The sequence below is a fragment of the Malaclemys terrapin genome, chromosome 22 (assembly GCF_027887155.1).
Source record: "Malaclemys terrapin pileata isolate rMalTer1 chromosome 22, rMalTer1.hap1, whole genome shotgun sequence".
In the NCBI taxonomy this organism is placed as follows: Eukaryota; Metazoa; Chordata; order Testudines; family Emydidae; genus Malaclemys; species Malaclemys terrapin.
The window spans coordinates 14,658,189-14,684,175 of record NC_071526.1 but is presented as its reverse complement, the minus strand read 5'-3'; the positions used below and the strand labels follow the sequence as shown (position 1 = coordinate 14,684,175).

Below are 25,987 nucleotides of genomic sequence, written 5' to 3'. Positions count from 1 at the left end.
CTAACTACTCAAAATATATATTTTGAATTTAAACTAATCACACCTATCAATAATGTCTTCTGTTTGCAGACAAAGGCTATTCAACTTCGACTTCTGGGTTGTATTAGTGCTAATTCTGGGTTACATCCATGCTAGTTTCAAATTAGAGAAGGTGATAAGGTCAGGGGCACTACACTAAGGGCTTGTATACATATACACTTAACACTACAGCAGAACAGCTGCCCTGCTTCAGTGCAGAGGCTACCAACACTGTTGGGAGGCGTTCTCCTGTCAGTGTAGATAATCCACCTCTCCACAAGGCAGTAGGTAGGTTGACATAGCAATGTGGACACAGGGACTTAGGTTGGCTTAACAGTGCCACTCAAAGATGTGGATTTCTCACACCCTGACCAATGTAGTTAAACTGACCTAATTTTTTGTGTAGACCAGCCCTAACATTAGCCAAAATTGTCTGTACTGGAGGGTCCCTTTTTGTATGTGATCAGTAGTAATATTAAAGCTTTGTACAGGGTTAGCCAGAATCAATGGACTTTTACTGTGATTATGAAGATCATTAATAACATTTTCAAGCAAAAGAATGAATGACACTGTGAAGTGTTCCCTGTGAAGATTAAGATTTTTTTTTTTCCCCAGAGAAATGAAGGTAAGATGCATTGAACCATTTTGAATTTTGGAGCAGAGGTCAGAGGCTGGAAGGTGTGTGTGTGTGTGTGCGCGTGCACGTGTACGTGTACGTGTACGCACTGTAAAGAGAAGATAGGAAATCCTTACCAAATGTGCTTTTTTAATGTCCAGTTCTAGGTTTGCGCCACAGCTCAGAGAGCATCATTGCTTAACATTGCCAGAAGTTAAGAGCTTAATTAATCATAGAATGTCAGGGTTGGAAGGGACCTCAGGAGGTCATCTTGTCCAACCCCCTGCTCAAAGCAGCACCAATCCCCAAAGAGATTTTTGCCCCAGATCCCTAAATGACCCCCTCAAGGATTGAATTCACAACTCTGGGTTTAGCAGGCCAATGCTCAAACCACTGAGCTATCCCTCCCCCGAAAGCATTAAGATGGATGCATCTTTATTTAACTATGTCAAGGCGGCCTGAAGAACTATAAACATGTTTCAGTAGAGCTAGTAAGGGATTTATTTACAAATGGGACCAGTTTCTATCTGCTTTCTTCCCCACCACTGTGCAGGGCAGGAAGTGAAGGAGATGCACTTTTACCCCAATTTACTCAGTGCAGTAAATTTAGTAGGAGCCTAATCCTGTATTCTGTGCTCACCCAAAACTCCTATTGGTTTCTTTGAGAGTTTAAGGTGCCCAAGGAACGTAGGTTTGTGATCTCCGTTTGAGAGGAACAGATTTCATTTTTTGTGTTTCAAGTCCACGTGATGGTGAAGCCAGTTTTTAGTTTAAATGAGGTACCTATATATATATATATATATATTTCCCATTGTTATTGCAATTGTGTGTGTGTGTGTGGGGGGGGAATTTTGGAGTTGAAGTTTATAGTGGGGAAAGCTGTTGTCCACAGGTTGAAAAAGTATCTGGGATATAGAATGATTGAGTGTAGTTATCCACTGGAAGTCAGTTTACAACCAAAGGGCTGAAAATTTGAGTCTCATGCTGTGGTAAAGTATCCATATTTCAACTTCTATGGTCATGTGAATCAACCTCTGCCAATTTCAGCACTTAGCCGATTTGTAATAAAGTGAAATTTGTATGGTTTCTGTCTCTTGTACCATTTTTTTAAATGTTGTTTCTCAAAACATTAGTGAATTAATCTCCTGGTGCCTCCAGGTGTCAGAAAGTGTAGTCAGCACTTGTTAGAAGAACATTGATTTCAGGAACAAACTTCCAAGATACTAAAACTTATTGGGAGTTATCTTTTGGATATTGTTCCTTATAAGAGAATTCTCTTGCAATCCTGAGATGTTTCTTATTCAGGAGTCTTTTTGAGTCTGAGGGATTTCTGTAGTCTGTTTATAACTTCCTGCCCTACTTGGTCACTTTGTATAAAATTGGGTCAGTCTGAGTAGTCTTCTTTTTCTTTTGTTCACTGAAGATGACACAGACTTGTGTAGGGTGAAGATTGGTGGTATTTGTATAGTGTGCTGTTTATAGGACAGAATTGTAGAAGCTAGAAATGCACAAGATTTAATGGATTATCCAGTCAACCTCCCTAGCAGTTCAACATCTGCTGGCCTCAAAACTGAGTCAATGGACTCCTCAAGTATTTCCTCATGTAAAAGTAGGATAGATGTGCTGTTTTTAATTTCATTTTTCACACAGTTTCTTTATTATTTACAAAGCACATGGATTAAAAGAATGAATAAAGAAATATACAGGAAAATTATTTGAACAATCTTCATATGCAAAATAAACAACCTTCCTGTCCAAAAAAATCACAGCTGTTATACAACAAAAAGCATGCAAATATTATTTTTTCTTTTCTATCTGAAAAAATAAAAATTTCAAATCCATAATTATGCATGCATTAAATAGTTACAAGGAGACTTTTTGCTTTCTATGACTTATTTTTATACGTGGTGTCTGCTGATAGTTTGGTGCTATTTTGAATTGTTCTTTCTGCCTTTTCCCCCTATTTGCAGTTTGATGGTTGGTCCTACAAATGCAACAGAAGAGCAAAGAAATATGTAGCACTTAGTGCTGCATTAAGATTAAATCACAACTCGGCCCCAAAATTGCTGCAGCATCTGTGTTTGAGCTCAGTGTCCTATATGAACCCTGTCTAGTGCAACTATTAAAAAGGTGGTTAATAGCACTTAACTGGCTTAGGTCTTTCAGCCAGTTACATTGTTTGGTTGTCTAATGGTAGTTAAGTGTATGTGAGTATATGTGATTTGTTTATTCAAAAACCTGTCTATATTCATATGTGTTGTGTATCAATAACTCTAGTATGTGAGGGCTAACATTAAAAAACACACACACAACCCCCCTCCCTAACCTCCTCCCCACCAAAAAAAAGCATATGGTCTAATCCTACATTGTTTTAAGAGTATTTTGCCTGAGTAAGGACTACATGTGAGAAATCTATATATAATGCTCAGTCATCCCTGCTGTTTAAAATACAAAATGCAGCAAAAAATAAAGTCAAAACTTAACCAAACGCTAAATAAAGTTCTTGGGTCATGGCCAGATATCACCCAGTCCAGGCTTTCTTGGATTGTCAAGAGACAGCAAGTTCCAAAGGTGCCCCACAAATGAGAGCTGTGTTGTTGGCTTTCACATGGAAGTGTTTACTATTGACAGTCTAAAAAGATTTTCTCAAGGAAGTTAGGGTAGGGTTCATAGAGCCACTATTAATTTTTGAGTGGAGGCAGGAGGGTATCTTCTCTGTTCTTTGATGTTTTAAAGAGAGAGGAACTAAAGTGTGTTCAGGAAGCCCAAGTTATCTTTTTTTATTTTTTCTTAGATGTAGAATTGGTTTCAGGAATCTTCCAGGGCTAAGAGAATTATTCTTTTGGATTTTCCAAGACGTTATGAAATGCTGCTTTTTGTTGATGTTGTTAAATTGTACACCATTATTTTGGTAGTTACAAGGGCTTCATTAACTAACTTTTAATTCTGTTCATTTTTTGAACAGTTTTAACCATGTTTCTGAAAATATTAGTACTTGAAGGACACTCACTTTCACTTATATGCTTATTGGACACTTACCAGATAGTAGCCTAAAGTTATGTAGAAAATAGTGCATAATGTAGGTATAAATCACAAAATTCCTAAAAATACCGTTGAGTATTGAGGTTACTAATGTTCCAGCCCAGGGCACATTCTAAATAAGTATAGTTTGAAATGTATGCTGACATTTATTGCTGCCACATATTTGATCCTGAGAATATATTTATGTGCCAAAACTCATCATCTTCAGTCCTTGAAATTAGATAAACTATTTAATATATTTTTAGACGTGACAAATCCACTTAATTTGTATCTCACTGATGCCAAATAACAGCCCTGAAATTTCATCAGCATATTCTGTACAAATCTGAATAAGACACATCATGTCTCTGAGGAGTGAGAAGTTGTCACATTTATTTCGGGAGTGCTTTTTTAAGTTAAATTTAAAACCACGCTACATCAGCCTTTCACAGTTCTATTCCTTGGGCCAAGTAACTTTTTTTTTTTTTAATAGGTAAGTTAAATATCATTCACTTATTATCCACCTCATGATCATGAATAACAGCAAGTGAGTAAATTTTTGTTGTGTCTGGGCTGGCAAACTCATGGTTTGCCAAGCTTTGTTGCTACATACAACAATTTAAATTTATAAAACTACAATATATACACATATTTCATACTAGATTCCCTGAGTGAACGAGATTAAAGTTAGGAGACAAGTTGCACCATGTGGGATGTTGTTCTAATGTATACAAAGTACCTAGTATTTTACCATGTGAAATAGACCTTATTCAAAAAGTGTTCAGATTATTAGAGTCCTTTACATCTTTTTTCAGCATTTGATATCGAAATTTATATATACAAGGTATATCTTAACACTTGTTTTTTTTTATCTATCTAAAGGCCCTTTGAATCCATTTTTATTCTGTATGGGGAAAAATCTTGCCAACATTGAAACCAAACCTGGGAAGGACTGAGTGCAAAGCGAAAACACAAAAAATCTTGGTAAATGTTTAACTTTTTAAGTACCAAATCTTAACTGTGAACTTGTGCTCTCTGGTTCAAAGGAAGAAAGGAAACTAAAATAACTGACACAAACAGCAATTCAGATTAGTTTTGCTTACTTTTTAAATGGATCACCCTTTAAAAACATTAAAATTGAGCATTTTACAGTCACTATGACACTTTAGTTGTGTGCTGCACTAAGAAAAGGTCAGTTATTGAGTCTCTTGCATTCAGTTTCATGCCTTTCAGTGCACTGAAGGTGTCTGGTGGTCCTATCATGGAATAAACCCTATGGTGTGTGTGTTTGTCTAATTTGTAAATAAAACTGAGAACCATCCCTCGGATTAAAATTAGAGAAATAAGTTTGCATAACAAATAATATGTGCAGTTATTTTGTTTTCAAAGTCACATGGATAAGACAGTGGAGTTCTTTAACATGAGTTCTGTGATATTATGTAATAGAAGTACTTTGCCCATAGTGCATTTCAAATGAGGAGCTCAAAATGCTCTATAAAGATAAGTATTATCCCAGTTTTACAGATGGGGAAACTGAGGCATAGCAATTCTGACTTGCCCACGGTCATATATTAAGTCATTGCCTGAGTTGGCAATAGAGTCCTGGCCCCTACTCTTAACAACTAGACGATGCTGCCCTAAGTGTATTAATTCACATGCAAAATTCAACACACGTTGGATATCTGGGTATTGATGCACACATCTCTTCGCATAATGTAACTTTACTTATGTTTATGGTCTATATGACAAATACTTAAGTGCTTGCCAGAATGTTTAAAGAATAATTGCTTCCTTTTGCAGGTTACTACAACAAATGTGGAGTCTTGGTCCCTGATCCTGCAAAGACGTAAGCACATGCCTAACTTTAAGCATCAGTATTTCCATTAAATTCAATGGGATTACTGACACGTTAAAGTTAATCATATGCATAATTCTTTTCAGGATCAGGTCTTCATCCCAGAGTTTGCACTTCAGAAGGAGTCACATGGCCAAATTAAGTTCTGCTTCACATGGGCACTATCACTCATTCCACTGTCATTTAATGGGTTACACATGGCACTGCAAGCTAGTCATTCCTCACTTCTATTCATGGCTCTGCAGCTCACTATGACCTTGGGCAAGTCTTGTGCCACAGTTCACCAAAATGGAAATATGTAAAATACATCACAGGGGTGCCGCGGGAACTCATGTTTGCATAGTGTTTTGAAGCTAAAAAGAAATATATAGTGCTAGGTTTTTATTATCCAAGCAACTTAAGCATCTAAAACTTTTTCAAAAGGGGGAAAGTTTAAAATGAAACTGAGGAATTATAGAAGTTTCTTGATGTAAAGGTATTAGAAGGAAACATGTATTTGTAAATACTGTATTTTGGTTTGTGAGAAGCAGTTGAATATTTGCAGGTGCTCTTTTTTTTATTTGAAAAAGCTATCTCCTTGAATATGTACATTAAACCCTCATTGAAGTCAGTGGGATATGTTCATGTTCATCTGAGGAAACGTTCTTATCTTTGCAGCACTGTTTTATGGAGATAGCGTCAAAATTATCCTGTAAATTAAATTCCTCTATAGCCATTTATAGAAAGATGTGCCTAAATCTCTTGATTCTGGTTGATATTCTTGCCCTAATTTATGCATAACTTATTTCCTGTGCATCAAGATAAGAATTACTGTGCTTTACGGATCACTGCATTGTTGCTGCTGCTGTGTATGCCAGAATAATTGTATTTAGCACTTTTTGTCTTTAAAGTGCTTTACAACACTCCTGGAATTTCCATTTTATGGAGGAACTGAGGCAAATAGATTGTAACTTGTCTATGGACTCAAGAGGTCATATCAGCTGTGATTAGAACTTGTGGATCCCTGACTCCCAATCCAGTGCTAAGAGAAGACGACCCTGTTTTTATGGCAGCTGGTTTGTTGGCATACAGTATGATTCAAATACACCTCTACCCCGATATAACGTGACCCGGTATAACGCAAATTCGGATATAACGTGGTAAAGCAGTGCTCCGGGGGGGCAGGGCCGCGCACTCCGACGGATCAAAGCAAGTTTGATATAATGCGGTTTCACCTATAACGCAGCAAGATTTTTTGGCTCCCGCGGACAGCGTTATATTGGGGTAGAGGTGCAATGCAGAATTGCTGCAACCATATGCAAAATTTAGAGTGTAAATTTTCAGTCCAGTGCACATTTTTTGGATGTGATTCTGATTAATATTTATAGAAATAATGTGGCTAAATCCTGGGCAACGTAGATAGGTTTCCTTCAGACAGTCTTCAGTATTTTGAAAAGCTTAAGAAATTGCTACTTTTCACAATTTGAAATGACAGTTTGTGCCATGTACAGCACCATGGGGTCTCAATCTTGATTGGATCTTTAGGTGCTGCCATAATAATAATAATTATAATAAGCATTAATATAAAACATTCTGTTGTATTTTGCTGTAAAGATTTTGCGGAACGGGAATCCCATTTTTGGGTCATGTCACTGAATCATGGTCAAGCAAGTTGGGGTCTCTAGGAACTATTGTGCAAATAACCTTTAAGAAGTAAAATGTGTTTAGAAAGGAAACTTAAAAATCCCTAGGGGTCTGACAACCCACCTTTCTAATGAGGCCTTTGTAAACACTGTAGCTTAATTGCATCCTTTCCAAGGACATATCAAGATTTCTGGTGGATATTTAAAAGCTGGTAGATTAATTAATACCCTGCAGCTTGATATGAACCTTAAGGTTTGCTGACAATATTTTTTTTCATTGATTGTATAGGAAAGCATGCTATTCCACTTTCCCAGAAGATTTCTTCATTTTTGGATGAATTGGTCATATTCCGAAAAGCTAGTTGTAACAGGATTCTGTACAGGAATTTGGGGTACATCTGAGCCACCCTAAGCTCCTGTGCCAGAAGCCTGTAAGGAAAGCAGTAACTGAGTCACTCTCTGAAGTTAGATCAGGAGTGTCTGGTTAGCTCCTATCAAGGAGTATAAACATAGTTGCAGAGCCTATCAGAGCCAATTGGAAAGAGATAGATAGCGGTCCTGCAGGGAAAACCCTAAGAACAGTCGTGCTTAAAGAGAAATCTTAGGTTGAGGTTTAATTCTGTTGTTGTTTGAGTTGTCAGTAAAGTCAGACCCCTGGAAAATGGTAAGCACGGGCTTTGTGGTGTGTGTGTGTGTGTGTGTGTGTACTGTGCTCATAGTAGAGTGAGGATTCTACTTGCTTACACTAGTATATTTATATTGCTGCGTGTTTAAATCACAGAAATGTTGGTCCTTTTTTTCTTGAATTCATGTGGATCAAGGTATAAGAAGCATTTAAAACACAATTGGAGAATTCTTTTAAAAGTAGACTAAGGATCTTTTCCTGCACACGGGCTCAGATGTGACCTAATAGAGCCTGAAGAGACCTAACTCTGCTTATTCAGGGAATTCTTTCTTTCTATATAGGAAATCTAGATAAAATAAGAAGTATGTTTTCCTCATGTGATCACTTATTGATGTTATCAGCTATGCAAATGTTGACCCTCCTTTACTGATTTCCGTTAAAGCACTGCCTTGCTGGAAAACAAGGTGTTGATGTATAGAGTTACTGTTTATTATAAAAGGTCCAAAGAGACTAGATATCCACTAATGTTGACAATTATGCGGAGTCAAGACTGGTGTTTCTTTATTGTAGTTTCCTGTTTATAAGTTTTCACTGCCTTAGTTGAAATTAGATTCTTCTTGTTTCCAAAATTAATAAACGGTTCTACAGTGCCACAAAATTATTTTTAAATTATATATAAACATTAAATACATGTTTTTCCCCACTTGTTGTTAAAAATATTTTTTCTGTACCAGACCTTTTTTTGTTTCCTGTTGTGGATATATCAAAAGTGGAAACAAACCTCTGTACCAATTCAAATTACTTTCTGTTGGAAAGCATTTGTCATGCATAGCTATGACTGTATATATTGGGGCCTAGTTCATTACAAATCAGATACCCAAGCTGCACATTCATTATTCTTTTTATGGAATACTCTGAAACATTGAGCCCCTAAGACTCTTTCAGGTAATACCTCCCCGTCTTCATGTACTGTCTTTTGCTTGACCATCTTTCCATTTCAGGAGAGCTGGATGCAGGTCTCTGGTTCTTATCAGTGCCTCCTCTTAGTCTGTCATGCTGGTTGCTTCAGTATGTGAGACTAGAGAGGGTGAGCACACTACTACTACAGCACTCAAGGTTAGACAGCACAGTATTAAAAATGCCAGTGGCCTCCTGGAGCCCTTGTCTACACTAATGGTCCCTCTGTTGCTGCTTGTGGATCTGCATCAGTGTTAGCAATAGGGAGAACTTTCCCCAAAAATCTAGTGTTAGGCAAGGCCGGGCAGTTACTAACATATTCCAAGTCCAAGCTAGGACCCAACTAAGTAGAAAGCAGAGAAAGGGATGGAACTGATACTGTAGCATCGTTAGTTTGGAAGCAAATCTGTCCACATTGCAGCACTAACCTTGCGATCTACGCCATTGTTTAAAAACTGTTGTTAGAATAGTTCTGTAATGCTATCCAGAACCTTGCTTTACAACCATTTGACGGCATGGTGCTCCAGCTTGGACAGGGACTGAATGTGTTTGGGTGGTGAAGAGAACAGTCTCTCACCATGAAGGCCGGTTAAAAATCGGAGCTTTTTTTTTCCCCCCCAAGCACATAGGATTCATTTTCTTTCTGTGACTGTAGTTCTTGTATCTTTATGCTGTCAGCTTGCGGCAGCTATATTATTTGGCCTCTGTCCTAAAAATAGTTATTTGGAATGGTAAATGGAATACATTTGAGGCTTTGATAGTATTTCTTGATAGGTGGGTCAGCTGCCAGGCTGAAAGTTTATATGTCCTCTTGAGTAGGCCTTGAAGCAGAGAAATGTACAGCAGGTTCAGGCACTTTGGGAAGCAGTTGTCAGACCATTGGTATGGCTTCTCAAAGGATGATTTCAAAGCAAGATCACAGTCAGCCCTTGGGACTGGAGCAGGGCAAACGCACATGTAGAAGAACAAATGCTATTGATCAGTGGCCCAGAAACTAGCTTTCAGTACAGCTAAGACATTCTTATTGTTGCTGAGACTGTAAAATGTCATCTCATGCAGTTCATTTTCAAGCTCGCAGTTTATATTCTGCAGTCAATGGGTTGAATGTGACTTGTTAAAGGTAGGGCATGTGGTCTTTGCAATTAAAATATAATTGCTGCAGTATCTGGCTATGGGTATTGTGCTGCTTCCCCAGTTCATATGTAGAAAGCAATTTCATGCTCAGACCAACTTTAAAGAAACGTGCTTTACTAAAACTTTGTTAAAATACATGTACCCTTTTGTGAGGATATTTCTTGCTTGCTAGATTGTTCCTCTTCTTGATGCTGTCATGCTCAAGTGCCTGTGACGACATAATTTATTACTATGGAGAGCAGATTTTTTGATACACGAGTTTGAGCTCTGCATATCTAATATCAGAATCTGTCCCTTGAATTGTGGAGACTGCAGCAATCTATTTTGATGTTTGTAGTCTGAGGACTTTTAGTCTGACGCATTTTTAAAATATATTTATCAGAAAGATAATTATGAATGTTGACAAAACAAATATATGCTCACTTTCTGATACTGCAAATATGTTTTTGATTCTGTTGGCTTCCAGTTTCTTGTGTTGTGTGGTAGGCGAGATGCTCTTTATTCTTCCTTTTTAGGTACTATTCTTCAATAGCATGAAATATGGGCTCTACATTGTTTTTCCTTTTCTGCAACTGAGCTTCCTGATAGAAAGACCTTTTGTGAGTAGTGGATTTTGTAACACCAACAGCATCCTGAGGCAAAATGATCTTTCTTGTTGGAGCACTAACCATTTTCAGCTCAGGCATGTTTCTCTTGTTCCTTTTGTACTTGGGAATGATATACTAGAATGTGACAGGACAACAACAAAATGCAGATATAAAAGTAATCTTGTATTCCTGAAGCTGCTTTCATTGAAATCATGCAATATATATGTGTACTAGAATATTTATTTGTAGCATTTCATTAATGCTTCACAACATAAAGGCAAAAATACAGTAGCACAATTCAAAATGCAAAAACAGTGCATTCAGAAAGTAAAACTCATTGGATACATTAGATGACAAAGGATATCTTATATGAAGATACTGAACATTAACGTAAATAGAAAAAAAGTGAGAAAATAAGAATGGAAAAGTTCAAAGCCTGGCCTAGTAGCATATTAAACATGAGACTACAAGCCAAGAACTCCTGATGGCCAATCCTGGCTCTGCCATTAATTCACTTTATAGCCTTGGGCAAGGTGCCTAACCTCTCTTTCATATTTTCCTATCTGTGAAATGGAAAAATCTTATTGTATTGGAGTCTGATGAAAATTAACTGGTGAGTTTTGTACAGTGATTTGAAGATTTATAGAGCTGTATACATGCTAAGTACTCGTACTGCCTATTAGGAGGAGGCTAGATAAAGTGGGAGATGTTCCAGGACCCATAAGCAAGCACCCAGATCCTGCAGGTAGGGGAGCACAGGACTGTCCGGTTTATATAACTTTCTCAGCAGAAATGAGGCCAAGGAATCCCAGGTTGAGTTTGAAATGGTGAGATTATTGTCTCCATATATGATTTTAGAGATTCAGAAGAATGACCATGCTGGGGATCAGACCAGTGGTCCATCTAGCCCGGTATCCTGTCTTCCGACAGTGGCCAATGCTAGGTGCTTCAGAGGGAATGAACAGAACAGGCAGTCATTGACTGATCTATCCCGTTGTCCACTCCCAGCTTCTGGCAAACACAGGCTAGGGACATTCAGAGCATGGTGCTGCATCCCTGACCATCTTGGCTAATAGCCATTGATGGACCTATCGTCAATCAATTTACCTAATTCTTTGTTGAACCCCATTATAGTTTTTGCCTTCAGAACATCCCCTGGGAAATGAGTTCCACGGGTTGACCGTGCGATGTGTGAAGAAGTACTTTCTTTTTGTTTGTTTTTTAAAACTGTTGCCTATTAATTTCATTGGGTGACCCCTAGTTTTTGTGCTATGAGAAAGGATTAAATAACATTTCCTTAATCACTTTCTCCACACCAATCAAGATGTTAGAGCTCTGTCATATCTCCTTTTAGTCGTCTCTTTTCCAAACTGAAAAGTCCCAGTCTTAATCTCTCCTCAGGCAGAAGCTGTTCCATAACCCTAATCATTTTTTGTTGCCCTTCTCTATACCTTTTCCAATTCTTATATCTTTTTTTGAGATGAGCGACCAGGTCTATACACAGTATTCACAATGTGGCCTTACGATGGATTTATATAGTGGCACTATGATATTTTCTGTTTTATTATCTATCCCTTTCCTAATGGTTCTTAACATTGTTAGCTTGTTTTTTGTTGTGTTTTGAACTGCCACTGCACATTGAGCAGATGTTTTCAGAGATCTATCCACAATAACTCCAAGATCTTTGAGTGGTAACAGCTAATTTAAACCCCATCATTTTGTATGTGTCATTGGAATTATGTTTTCCAATGTGTATTACTTTGCATTTATCAACATTGAATTTATCTGCCATTTTGTTGTCCAGTCACCCAGAGTTGTGAGATCCCTTTGTAACTCTTCACAGTCTGCTTTGGACTTAACTATCTTGAATAATTTAGTATTGTTGGCAAATTTTGCCACCTCACTGTTTACCCCTTTTTTCCAGATCGTATATGAATATGTTGAACAGCAATGGTCCCTGTACAGACCCCAGGGGGACACTGTTATTTACCTCTCTCCATTCAGAAAACTGACCATTTATTTCTACTCTTTGTTTCCTGTCTTTTAACCAATAACTCATCCACGAGAGGACCTTCCCTCTTATTCCTTAACTGCTTACTTTGCTTAAGAGCCTTTGGCGAAGGACCTTGTCAAGACTTTCTGAAATTCCAAGTACACTCAATCCACTGGATCACCCTTGTCAACGTGTTTGTTGACCCCCTCAAAGAATTCTAATAGATTGGTGAGGTATGATTTCCCTTTACAAAAGTCATGTTGACTCTTCCCCAACAAATTGTGTTCATCTGTATGTCTGATAATTCTGTTCTTTACTATAGTTTCAACCATTTTGCTTGGTACTGAAGTTAGGCTTACTGGCCTGTAACTACATCAGCTATCCTCCAGTCATCTGGTACAGAAGCTGATTTGAATGATTGGATACATACCACAGTTATATACATGAAGCTTCCATAAAGAGTGAAAGCAGAACCGTAAACAGCTATTCAGACATACAAAAACTCCAGTGACTATTCAGTAGATTGAGTTTCACTATAACACTACGTTTTGTCTTCTTCATGAATAGAAGAGCTACTGTATATCAGACTTCAGAGTGGTAGCTGTGTTAGCATGTATCAGCAAAAAACAATGAGGAGTCCTTGTGGCACCTTAGAGACTAACAAATTTATTTGGGCATACGCTTTCGTGGCTAAACCCCACTTCATCAGATGCATGGAGTGAAAAATACAGTAAGCAGTATATATAATACAGCACATGAAAAGATGGGAGTTGCCTTACCAAGTAGGGGGGTCAGTGCTAATGAGGCCAATTCAGGTGGAAGTGGCCTATTTGTAAGGCAACTCCCATCTTTGCATGTGCTGTATTATATATACTGCATCTGATGAAGTGGGTTTTAGCCACGAAAGCTTATGCCCAAATAAATTTTAGTCTCTAAGGTGTCAGGTGTTTTTCACATACAGCTTTAAAATGCAAAATGGAAAAAAACAAACCTTTCACACAGGAATGAGATGCAATCTAGAGATCTGTAGATGAAGCTATTAGCCAGTGGGCAAGCAATTTTGTTTAATTTCCTCTAGTCTTCTGAAATTTGATCATCCCAGTCTGAGTTTATCCCCCTTCAAAAACATGGGATGGGATAATAAGTTTCTAGTTTCATGTAGTATAGCATCATAAAAATCCTATCATCCCCCATAAACTCTAGTGATTTATTTTAATTATGCTGTGTTCTTTATTTCTCTTGATGCTGTTGATGCTAGTCAGCAGAGGCGTGTGGTTCTTGTTGACACTGCTTTTGAATTTAAGGGTCTCTTTCACGCTGAGAGCTTCTAATTAAATTACAGTCCTCTTCTGCTGCAAGACTATAACCTTTTCCCTGTGGAAGCGTGTGTCCTTTTACTATTTTGGGTCATTTTATGTTGGTTTTAATTCAAACATTTGGTCTAGAAGTCAGAGCACGCGCCAGCTGCCAGAAAGATCAAGTTCTATTCCAGGCTCTGATATTGGCTTGCTGTGCAACTTCGGTTGAAGTACTTAAGTCAAAATCTTTAAAAGTAGCTTGTGATTTGGGTGCTCAACTCTTGGGTGCTCAACTGCAGATATCTTTGGCCTGATTTTTTTTTTTAACCCCTCTTACAGTAGTGCTAAATTTGGGTACCGAAAATTGGAGAACGTTTTGGAAAACGGCCTTAGCTACTCAATGCTTCATTATTTTTTCCTTTATAAAATTGGGGCAAAAAAAATGAAGCATTGAGTAGCTGTGGCCGTTTTCCAAAATAACCCCAATTTTATAAATTGGAGAATAAGTAGAACTTCTGTGCCTCGTAGGGTTGGTTGTAAGATTTAATAATATTTGTAAAGGTGATCAAGTCTTTGAGTTCATTAGATGAAAAAGTGCGATATAAATGCAAAATGTTGTTTATTATGGTAACCTGATGATACAGAGGTTGGTTTTGGCCTTGTATTTTTCAGCAGTGATTCTGCTGGCCACATTAAAGAGCAGTATTGTTGGACATTTTTGTGCACTCATGTCCTGGGCTAAAAGGATAGTGACAATGATAATGCAGAGAGGTGCTTAAAGTAGGGAATATGAGGATCCCAAGGGTTCGCAGTACATCCCAGAGAGAGGAGTTTTCAAGGGAAGTGAGGCAAAATGTAATGAAATCCTAGGCCTTGTCAGCACAATAAATTTGTATCAGTTAAAACTAAATTGATCTAGAAACTGACGTAGTTAAATCAGTGCAACTGTCTTCTTGTGTGGGCATTTTAATTTTGGTTTGTTTACTTTATATCGATTTACTTTAAATCAAGTCTGACATAAGGAATTTGTAAATTGAAATCAGTATGTGCAATCCTCTTCTTGTGTGGACAAAATTAACTAAATCAGTTTCTGTATAGCAGTTTAGCTAAATCAATATATTTTTCTTGATCCTTTCTCTGACATAGGCAGATGTTGTATCCTTTGAAGTAGAACCATATCTCTCTCTCCAGCACTTACAAGCCTGATTTGTAAACTATCTGTGTTCTGCAGATTGTACAAAACTCATCTGTTTGATAAAATGTTGTGTATTTTGAAAAATGACAGTTTTCTCCCCACTGATCTTTTTTTTCTTTTTCTTTTTTTCTTGGTCTAATTAAACTGAAGGAAAATGGTTAGGTTGGTGTAATCCCCCTGCTTTCGTCTTATTTTTTTCTTTTGCAGCCCGACTTTCGAAGTCAAACATGATTTTTATTTTTTTTCTTATGCCAATGACTGCTTGTATTAATGTTTCAAGATGTTCTAACCTGCCTAGAAGACACAGACATCCAAGTTTGTTTTAAATAGTTTCTATCAGCATAGCATTCCTTCACAGACCCATCAGCCATTGGTGCATCACGTTTCCGGCTGTATGTTTTTTACTGGAGATAATTATTAATAGCTCTGTAGTAACCTCAAACTGCCTTCTCTTTGCAGTTTCCTAATAATTATCTTAAGCAGTTATTTAAAGTAGCAATTATCTTTGAGTCAACCACCAGGCTGTTGATTCTGCATTCTGAAATATTGGTCTTGTATTTATTTACTTCGAAGATATGATTTTAACTTGTTAAGGGTTTTTTTAAATTCTAGATGACTAGATTAAACTGGCTTTGAGCTCTTCCAATATCTTGTGCTAATTTGTACAATAGGTATATATGGAATACAAGGGAAAACTTGCTTTAGCAGATACAGACAATAGAGGATAAAGCTTTTCATTAGTGTAACTTTAACATTTCCTTGTCCTTCCTGTCTAATATGTAGTAATTTATTCACCAATTTGTTGTCATTTTGAACAATCTAGTTGGAGTGGATTCTCAATCAAAAACAAACAACTGCACTACTTTTCATTACTGATATGAACAATGATATACAGTTTGATACAGTCATGTTCAATGCTTTCTGCATCAAAAGCTGTCGTTTCTATTTTGAGAGGAAAAGATCCAGGAATCTCAACTTTTCTTCATGTGGTACAGCTTTCACTTTCGGAAATGATGAGTCATAAAAGCAAGTCCATACAGTAGAACCTCAATTACGATACCTCAGGAATGGAGGTTGTTCGTAACTCTGCACAAAAGGTGATGGTTGTTCTTTCAAAAGTTTACAACTGAACGTTGACTTAAGTCAGCTTTGAAACCTTACTATGCAGAAGAAAAATGCTGCTTTTAACCATCTTGATTTAAATGAAACAAGCACAGAAATCGCTTCCTTACTTTGTCAAATCTTTTTTTAAACTTTCCCTTTATGTAGTTTACATTTAACACAGTATTATACAGTATTTGTGCGTGTGGGGGTGGGTTGTCTCTGCTGATGTCTTATTGCATGCTTTCGGTTCCAAATGAGGTGTGTGGTTAACCGGTCAGTTCAAAACTCTGAGGTTCTACTGTATTTCATATGGCAGTAGCAATTTTAAAAGGATACTTTCAAGATATTAATCTATTCTTTACCTTTTTTGCAAATGCCACCTTGAATAAAACTGGGGGAAGGGTGTTAAAAATTTGTATGTGTTACACTTATCTTGGGTGTATTACTTATCTTGCGCGTTACTTACTTTCAGAATTTTGCTGAGATTGGACAGTCTAATTAGATTGTCAGTTTCACTTTCTGTTATCACTAACGTTTTTATTCTCATGCACAAAAACAATGCTGCAGTGTTTAAAGTATTTTCATTAATGCAAATCATGAAAACATTTCTGGTTTGATTTTAGTGTTTGTGAGAACTTTTTACTGTTTGGGGTTTTTTTTTAAATCCATATTTTGGTCATCGGGCTATCTTGTCACCCTAGCAGTAGCCTATTTTATAGGGACAATTCTGATATTTGGGGCTTTGCTTTATATAGGTGCCTATTACTCCCCCACCCCCGTACCGATTTTTCACACTTGCTGTCTGGTCACCCTAGCTACTGCATAGTATTTCTGTAAGGCTTAGTCAGCATTAGATAAAACAATTGAGTAATATCCATGTAGGTTTTAGAAATATTTTCCTAGTGGCTGGTATATTTTTTTTTCTTGGTTTGCTTTATTTTGCTTTTCTGTTTCTTGCTGTTTGTAATTCACTGTGGTATTAAATGGATTTGAATGCAAATCATCTTTGAAGCATAAGCTTGAATAACTGTTGGTTTGCCTTTTGAGTAAATTGCATCATGAGTTGAGGGAAAGTCCCTGTCCCGTCTTAGTGTTATTGATATGCGAGTTCAGTTACATAGAGCATATTGCCATCACAGAGCAGATTTCAAGGATTAGCTTGTGCATTCCTAAATCTATATTTCTGTTCATGTGACAAAGAAAGATGCACAAATTCAGAATTCAGCTACAAGATTTAGTTAAAATATTTTATCTACTTATATTTTCCTTTTAAATATTTGAAGATTTTTCATTCATAGGTGGCTTAATTATGAAAATTGGCTGCAGTTAGAATTACTGAATAACCCGCTGGTCACTTCTGTTTCCAGAGAAATTTTGTAACTGCTTTTGCCTTGATTTTTACCATTATTGCAACAGTTTGTGGATACTAGCCAAATATTTATAGGTTAATCTCATTTTTGTAGATATTTATACCCTGTCAAACTACCCCAACAAATTAAAAAAATTAAATGTAACCATTCACAGCACTTTTCAATATGTCCTGAATTTATGAGCCTACAGTTGAGTTAGTTTGTACCTAACTAGCCATGAATGTTCTACTGTAGGCTTATCTAACAATATTCTTTTATGAAGAGTAATTATTGTATTTGGCACAACAGGTCTAAAGCCCACAGTAATCTCCCCCAGACAACATTCTAAACCACGTCGCATAAAACTTCAAAATTACTTTGCTCCTCCTTCAGCTTGAAGAGGCAGAAATAAACCATTATATGCATTGGATCAGAAGTGAATGGGAATTGTGCCTAATATGCCAGCTCTAAATTTTGCCCCACGCCTTTTCCGATTTTATATATATATATATATATATACACACACACACACACACACACACACACACACACACACACACACACACACACTGAGATTTGTCTTTTGAAAAGCAGCGCATAGTTTCTCTCCCCACAACCCACTGAACTTTTAGGAGTGGCTTTTTTTAAATAGAAACATCAAAGCGGCTTTGGATGACCCAAGAGAACATTTAGCATAACATTTAATTTCTTTGTTCATTTGGGAAGTGAGCAGTGACTCTTTTGGCATTCCCTGAAACACTTCTTATGCCTGGGGAATAACAAGTTCTGTCTTGCAGTGTTCTACAGTTCTGTAATTCATACATGCCGTCAGAATTGGAATGATTCTAGTGTGTAAACACAGCACAACTTAAGCATTCTTTTGCTAGAGTGTTAAAGATTGTTAGATTGTCAGAAATTCTAAAGGAATCACACTTCATCCTGAGTCCCTTTTCCCCCCACTATAAAGCTATTTCTTTGCAATTAAAGTGCTTTTTAAGAGCATATTTGGGCTTGTCCAGCATTAGCCACTTCTGGCTTAAATGTTATACATTTTTTAGGTTTCAAATTGATAGCCGTGTTAGTCTGTATCAGCAAAACCAACAAGGAGTACTTGTGGTACCTTAGAGACTAACACATTTATTTGGGCATAAGCTTTCGTGGGCTAATGTGCCACATGTACTCCTCATTGTTTTTACATTTCTTTTGGTCGCACATACAGGGTTTGATCTTGCAGTTTCTTCCAGGAGGTATTTGCATGTGAAGGGTACAGGATTGGCCCAGTGTTTCAGTGGCATGTAAACCCAAGTTCGATTATTTTTTTAACTTTGTATAGCTATCTGCCTGTCAGTCCTATTCTTCTCCACTGTGGTTGTAATTCAGTTGCTGTATATTTTGTAAATTTGTTGATCACAATTACAAGTGTTCGCATACATCTTAAGTTTGGTCTCTTATCAAGGTACAGGTTATAAGGTATCCATGAAATAGATTCTGAATAGTTCTAAAGTCGAACAGAATTTGCTTCCCAAACTTCAGTTCTAGAGTGCCAAATGACAAGCATAGTTTAATAAAATACAAAAAAGGGTAAGTAGACACCTTCAGTTTAAAATTTGTGATTTACAATAGTGTGGGCTAATGCAGAGTAGTAGCTGCATAACAATTTCTTTGATTTTGTTGAATTAAGTTGATTCTAATTTTTAAAAAACAGTACTAGTGTAGATAACTCATAGTGGATGGAAGCCAAAATAGAGATGACCTCCTGTTTGCTCACGCTCTTCTTGATTGGTGTTTACTCTAGTAAGTTTGCAAGCCTTTCAGATCTGATAAGATATTGGTGGTCTTTTAATTCTTCAGTGGACATCATAATAGCCTTTTTGGACTAGACATTTAATAGAACTATAGTGTGGGCATTCCAATAATAAAAGGGAGTGACTAACTTCTTGCCAACCTTCAGATCTTTGAAACTATGTTGGAGTCTTTTTTTGGAGAGAACAGGTAGTTTCACACACTGTTGTGTGAACTTGATAGTCTTGTCTTGTTTGGAGACTTTTGCAAAATGATTCAGGAAAAACTCTAGGACTTTTTGAATCTATTGTCTCCTCCATCTCTACTAATGTTTCTTTTTTTTCCCCCCGTCCTCCTCCCCCAGTTATCACCATGTCCACAGATGGTGGCTTTGGCGCCACTGGCAGTAGTGATGCTCAGCAAAGCCTGCAGTCTTTCTGGCCTCGGGTCATGGAGGAGATTCGAAATCTAACAGTGGTAAGAGAGTGTCCTTTGACAATGTGATAAAACCTTAAGAAAATGTTTAGTACAACAGAAGTTACCTGCTACTTCAGTGTCTTATAGTAAAATATTTTCAAAAACCAACTACATTTGGCCAAATTCTTCTTTCAGATATGTACAGATAAGTCCCTTTGGAGTCAACAGTTGAATTAGTGCATAAGTATCTCAAGGCAGAACTTGGCCCCATGCAAGAAGAAGCTTCCTAGCTCAGCTGCGGGGTTAGAAAATGATCACCATGTAGCTGAAGTGAGCTGATTTGTCTAAATGTACGCTTTTACCAACATTTGGGATGTAGCTCAGCGATAATGAAATCAAATTTACATATTTCATAGTTTATGGAGACACAATAGTCATCCATTATAAATAGTTTTCCAGATTAAACCAAAACCTTTTAGGGGAGAGAAAAATGGAATCAAAAACTGTTTCATATAGAGAGTTGTAACTTAATTTCCTAGAAGGTTTCAAAGGTATTCAAAACCTTTGGGGAAAAAAAACAGTTTTGAAACAAATGTAGATGAATGGTTGTGGATTCTATCAGGATACTGGCTGCCTTTGATTAACTGACGGTCAAGTGATTGGGAATATGTGTTACAGAATGTACTTACTGCTGTTGGAATTCCATAATGTAAAATGGCGACAGTGCTTCTAAATTTGTATACACTTTTGCTCCATAGTTGCCACATTCTAGCAAACAATATATATCACTGTTAAGATGTTTCCCAGAATTAAGGAAAATCTGTAGATGGAAGATTGATTTTTATTTTCTGTTTCCAGAATAGGGCTTACATTTTGTCATATTTTATTTGAAACTTGCTTGCTGACTTGGTACATTCAAAAAATCATATTTTATATCTTATAAGTGTTGCTACTAGTGAAACTTAAAGCTTTAGTGCCAGGGCTAAAAGAAAAATTTCTGTTGCAAAGTATATCTGGGGGGATCAGGGCTAGGTGTTTCCTCAATACTTAGTGGAAATCCATTAGCTTCTTCCTTCACCTGATTACATCACTTTGAAACAGACTGGTAGTAGGGCCTCTGCCTTTCCCCTACCAGTTTTCCTGTACAGTTGTGAAATCCACTGAGGAAGAAGTACACTTGTGCAACATTATTGGTTAAAATTTAAATGCACAAATTTCAGGATATTTAGTTATGGCTTCTACAGTCATTACTTATTTCAGAATATTCAATGTTATCTAGACCAATTTAGTTTAATCGATGATATTTCTACACACTTATCACTTTGATATCTAAGCACCAATATCAATGTAATAGGCAGTTTAGGGCTCAGTATACCCATGCACTCGCTTGTGCATAGCTAGACCAGTGCATCTTGGTGTGTTATCTTCTATTTTTCAAATAAGATATGTTCATGATTTTCTAGCCTACATTATTATATAAGCGTATTCCTATTGAAGTTAGCAGGTATTATGGATGTGATTCTGAGGGTGGAATTTTGATAAAGTTTCCTTTCAAAGGTATTATACCCACTTTAAGAATTAATTTGGCAAGTGTGAAGTTTTAAAAATAACCTGAACACAAAGTGCACAATATTTAACAAACACACACACAAAAAAACCCTACACTTTTCAAATGCTTAAATAACGCAGAGCTGAACAGAATTTTGTCAGATTTATTTTTAAAAATTTCATCTTTAGGCTGAGAATGAACAATAAAGATTTCACCGCCCGATTTTTTTCCACTTAAAAGATAAGCCTCTGAGAATAAGGGCATATAACAAAAATGCCTTTTCAAGAACAACTGACATCTCTACTACGACATTACAGTAGTCTGTCCTAAATGCTGACTTTTCTGGTTTTAATTTAAATTAGCTGAAAACAAAAGGACTCAATTTGAAGATGGTCCATTTGAAATGAAGAACCCTGTCCTGATACAGTAGTCTAAAGATAAGCTTCCCCTTTCAGCATGTTATACAGTCTCAGCTCAAGAAACAGATGTAGCAATCTGTATGCAGAGACCAGAATTAATTACTTTGATCCCTTTGTGTACTGAGCTCTTATGTGCAAGAGCTATAGTTTGTCTTCATCTGCATGTGGTAAGGGTTTAGTCTACAGCTCTCCTAGTATGGGCAATTTAATTTCTAACACTGCTGTCATGTGAATCTATTTATTGCATTGCAAGTTAGAAAAATGTTGAATGCCGAGTTGTAAGCTTCTGCCTGAATGAAAATTTTAATAAGGACTGTAGGGGAAAAACAATTATAAAACAGTCCTATCTAGCCACCCTGCACATAATCAGGCACTGAAATTATTATGTCTAGTAAAGCCAACACACTGAGTGCTGCAGCATACGTGGACCGGGGCAAATTTGAGAATTCATTTGTGTATTGTGTAGTGGGTGGTCAAAGCAGTTACCTGAGGTACAAACTGTTCTGGTTGACTGCTCTTTGAGACAATCTTTATTTCTGTTCTTGTGCTTTTGTGGTGTGCACACTTTAGCTAGAATTCTGGGGAAAAGGGGAACAGTTAAGAATGTGTTTTTTCCCCATAAAACACAGTGAAATGCAGCCTAATCTTGGAGAAACTATAGAAAATAGTACTAATGATACATTACAGCTTCAGAATTAAGTTAGAAGAGGCTTGGTGAAAATGTTGATGCTTAATTTGGAAAAAGAAAAGGTGAAGAATCGATCTCCTAAATCTTGTTTAGCTGGGTAGTAGCCAGACAACATGCCATGCTTCTCTTAAACCAAAATAAATACACAATATATGCAATGTCTAATAGCCATAGTACTTATTTACAGGAATAAAATAGATTTCCCCCCTAAAAATAACCAATTATAAGGTGTTGTTCAACTGTGGCAGGACCTGGAGAAGAATTGTATCACTATGAGATTTCCTGGAAAGGATTCACAGATCTGCACAGAAGTCACAACTAATTCAAAGATTCTAGATAATAAGGCTGGAAGGGACCACTGTAGACTATCTAGTTTGACCTCCCACATAACATAGACCACTGGACTTTCCTAAATTAATTCCTGTTTGAACTAGCGCATATCTTTTAGAAAAACATCCAGTCTTGATTTAAATTGCCAGTGATGCAGAAGTTGTTCCAGTGGTTAATTACCCTTTCTGTTAAAAAAATAAAATAAAATTGTACCTTATTTCCAATCTGAATTTGTCTGGCTTCAACTTCCAGCCATTGGATCTTGTGAGTTAGACATTTGTCTGCTAGACTGAAGAGCCCATTGTCAATTTTTTATTCCCCATGTAGGTATTTGTAAACCGTGGTCTAGTCACCTCTGAACCTTCTCTTGTTAGGCTAAACAGATTGAGCTCCTCGAATCTTTCATTCTTCTAAGGCATATTTCATGGCTCTTTGAACTCTTTTTTTCCAATTTATTTACATTCTTCTTCAATTGTGGATACCAGAACTAGATACAATTTTCAGGTAGCAGTCGCATAGTGCCAAATACAGCGGTGATACAACTTCTCTGCTCCTACTCGATATTCCCCTAGTTATACATGTAAAAATTACATTAGCCCCTTTGGCCACAGCTTTGAACTGGGAGCTCACGTTCAGCTGATTATCCACCAAAGCTTCCAAGTCTTTTTTAGAATCAGTGCTTCACAGGACAGAGTTCCACATCTTGTGAGTATAGCCTATGTTCTTTGTTCCTATATGTGCAACTTTACATTTGGCCCTATTAAAATGCATTTTGTTTGCTTGTGCCAAACTTACTGAGCAACCTGGATCGCTGTGTATCAATGACCTGTCCTCTTCCCCAACTTTATTGGTAACGGCTTTGTTTTCTTCCGGGTTGTTGATAAAAATGTTAACTATCATATGGCCAAGAACTGATCCCTGTGGGACCTCTTCGATGATGATTGTTTGTCGACATTTAGATTGAGGTCTGTCACGTGAGCAGTTTTTAACCATTTAATGTGTGCCATGTTAATTTTATATTTTATGGCATGCGGTACCAAGTCAATTAGTAGTTTTGCCAATCCCAAGAGTTCAAAAATTGAGTCAAAACTCAAAAAAATCATGACATTTGCATAAAAATCATGTTTTTAAAGAACAAATCATGTTTTTATTTGTCTTTGGTTTTTTTTTTTAATAACCCTTCCCATTAATGCTGAATGTGTGCTAAAAATTCAACTTTAAATGCACCTCAAATGTGCGTGCACAGAAATGCAGGTTCTGGTTTCCTTTGCTTGATCCCCACTTCTTCTCCCCTTGACACACATTGCCCAGAGACCTCGCTTCTCTCTCGCTTCCCACTGGCAGGTTTGTGCAGTCCTCCCTCTCCACTTTCACAACCTCCTAGTTCCTAGTCATCTAGCAAACTCCAGCAGCTGCCCCCTAGTCGCCAGCCTGCAGGGGAGAGGTCTTCCCCTGGCCTCTCGCCTCCATGAGCGATCCTTTTTCTGCACAGTCTGTGTCGTGGGGGTGGGTGGGGGAGAAATGAGCAAGATCTAGGAGGTTGAGCTTGGAGTGCGACCTGCTCCAGGGCCCACTGCCTGTATTGCAGGCAGCAGCTATGCACAGCATCATTCCGCAGATGGAGGGGGAAATGATCTAGTATGTAACAACTGGAATGGCTAGGAAAAGTGGATAAGAGGGTAAACAGCAAGTGTTTGTAGTTACATTACCTTGGAGAATAAAAATCGTTGCCTCTTACAGGAGACAGATACACTGTTTAAAGCAGAAAGGGCCAATTTTGAATTCTCCTGAACATCACTTATCTCTTACTTTTGTTTTGAATTATGTATAGTTGAACAGTTTATGAAGTCTTCTTTTTTTGCTCTCTGCAGAAAGACTTTAGAGTGCAGGAACTCCCACTGGCTCGTATTAAGAAGATTATGAAACTGGATGAAGATGTGAAGGTAAATTCATATTTGGTCTTTTACGCTGTGAAACAAAACATACGGTTATGAACCCTGTTGATGAGCACTATAGATGTCATTTCTCTGGGTTGCAGCGTATGTAAGAAAAACAACCTTATTGTTCTTGAAATCTGTAGAAGAATTAAAATACCCCATCCGCTATCAGAACAATTTCACAGTTCGTGCTGTGAAAAGCCCCCTAGAAACTGGAGTGATCGTTTCTTTTTGAGGAGTGCTCTAAAATGGTAAATGTGTGTGTCAAATGAAGTAGGCCAAGTTAGGTGCCTCATACAGCCTTCTCTGTCTAGGTACTTATATGGCCACTGCCACCGTAGTGTCTAAGTGCTTCACAAAAATTAATGAGTTAACCCTGAGAGGAATGGAAGTAATATCTCCATTTTACATATAGGGAACAGAGGCACAGAGAGTTGACATGCTAAAGGTCAGACAGGAAGGCTGTAGGAAAGCCAGGAGTTGAATCGGACTCTTGAGTCCCAAATCAGTTCCTTACCCACAGTATCATCCTTCCTCCCAACACATTAAAGTCTGGAGATTATTTATTGACCTATAGAGAAGAGGTGCTCAGGATGCCTTACGGAGATTAGTTGACTGCACCATTGTGGCGGCTGCAGCTGTTAGCAGCTTGATAGATTTCACAGTATTTTTCAGATACATTGTTGGACAACTGTTTTCCTTACTTAACTAGCTTGTATAGCAGGGCCCATAAGTTGTACATTTTGCATTAAAAACAAATTTCCTGACATGTCTTGAATAAAGCATTTCCAGATGACTTTGTCTTTTCCCAGTTCTAGTAATGACTAGCTTCTGTCTCTGTTTTCATATCTCCTCCTTATTTCTGTGGCTTTTGTGTTCACAGAACTACAACATCATTTAATATAAACATAGTGACATTTAAAAAAAACAACCGCCCTACAAAGGTATTTTAAATATTAGTACAAAACATCATATTTTACATTTTATCACAAAAGTGTGGCCTTTGATTTCATAAATTTTAGATCTGAACCCTTGAAACAAGCAAACTAAGAAATCAGTATGTATTTGGCATGTGATGGAGGCAAGTTCTACAGTCGTCATCCATATGGGGATAAGGGCATGCATAGGTCTAAGGGGAAATCTGGCACATCTACTCATATAAAAGGAAAAAGAAAAAAACCTACTGTAAATATCAGGGATATTTTTTTTTTCTTTTTTTTTGTTACTTATCCAATGATCTTTTTGCCTTAAATTAGAAGATTTTATGGGATGCCAATTTCCAAGAGAGTTCATGGAGCCAATGACTTCCATCCTTTTTTTTTTGTGAATACCACCCGGAGGTTGGGAGACTTTAACATTTAAATAAGCTCAGTGAAAAAGGTGTGTTCTTTGGCTCCGTTTGTTAACGTAGACATTTTTTAAACTTTTTGAACCAGATTGAATCCAAGCCTCTTGAGTCTCAGTTCAGTGCCTTAACTAAATTTAATGCCA

General features: G+C 37.3%; 1 protein-coding gene across 2 annotated transcripts in view; it reads left to right on the top strand.

The window, feature by feature from the left end:
* The window catches only part of NFYC (nuclear transcription factor Y subunit gamma), a 60,779-nt gene that overhangs the window by 11,422 nt on the left and 23,370 nt on the right, over nucleotides 1–25,987 (top strand). The window contains exons 2-4 of one of the 2 annotated variants that reach the window (XM_054012014.1): nucleotides 4,538–4,639; nucleotides 19,521–19,633; nucleotides 24,431–24,502. In XM_054012014.1, coding sequence (XP_053867989.1) covers nucleotides 19,529–19,633; nucleotides 24,431–24,502 — 177 coding nt within the window. In that variant the 5' untranslated portion in view covers nucleotides 4,538–4,639; nucleotides 19,521–19,528. The remainder of the gene's footprint in view (nucleotides 1–4,537; nucleotides 4,640–19,520; nucleotides 19,634–24,430; nucleotides 24,503–25,987) is intronic. The other variant, XM_054012015.1, reaches the window with a different exon arrangement.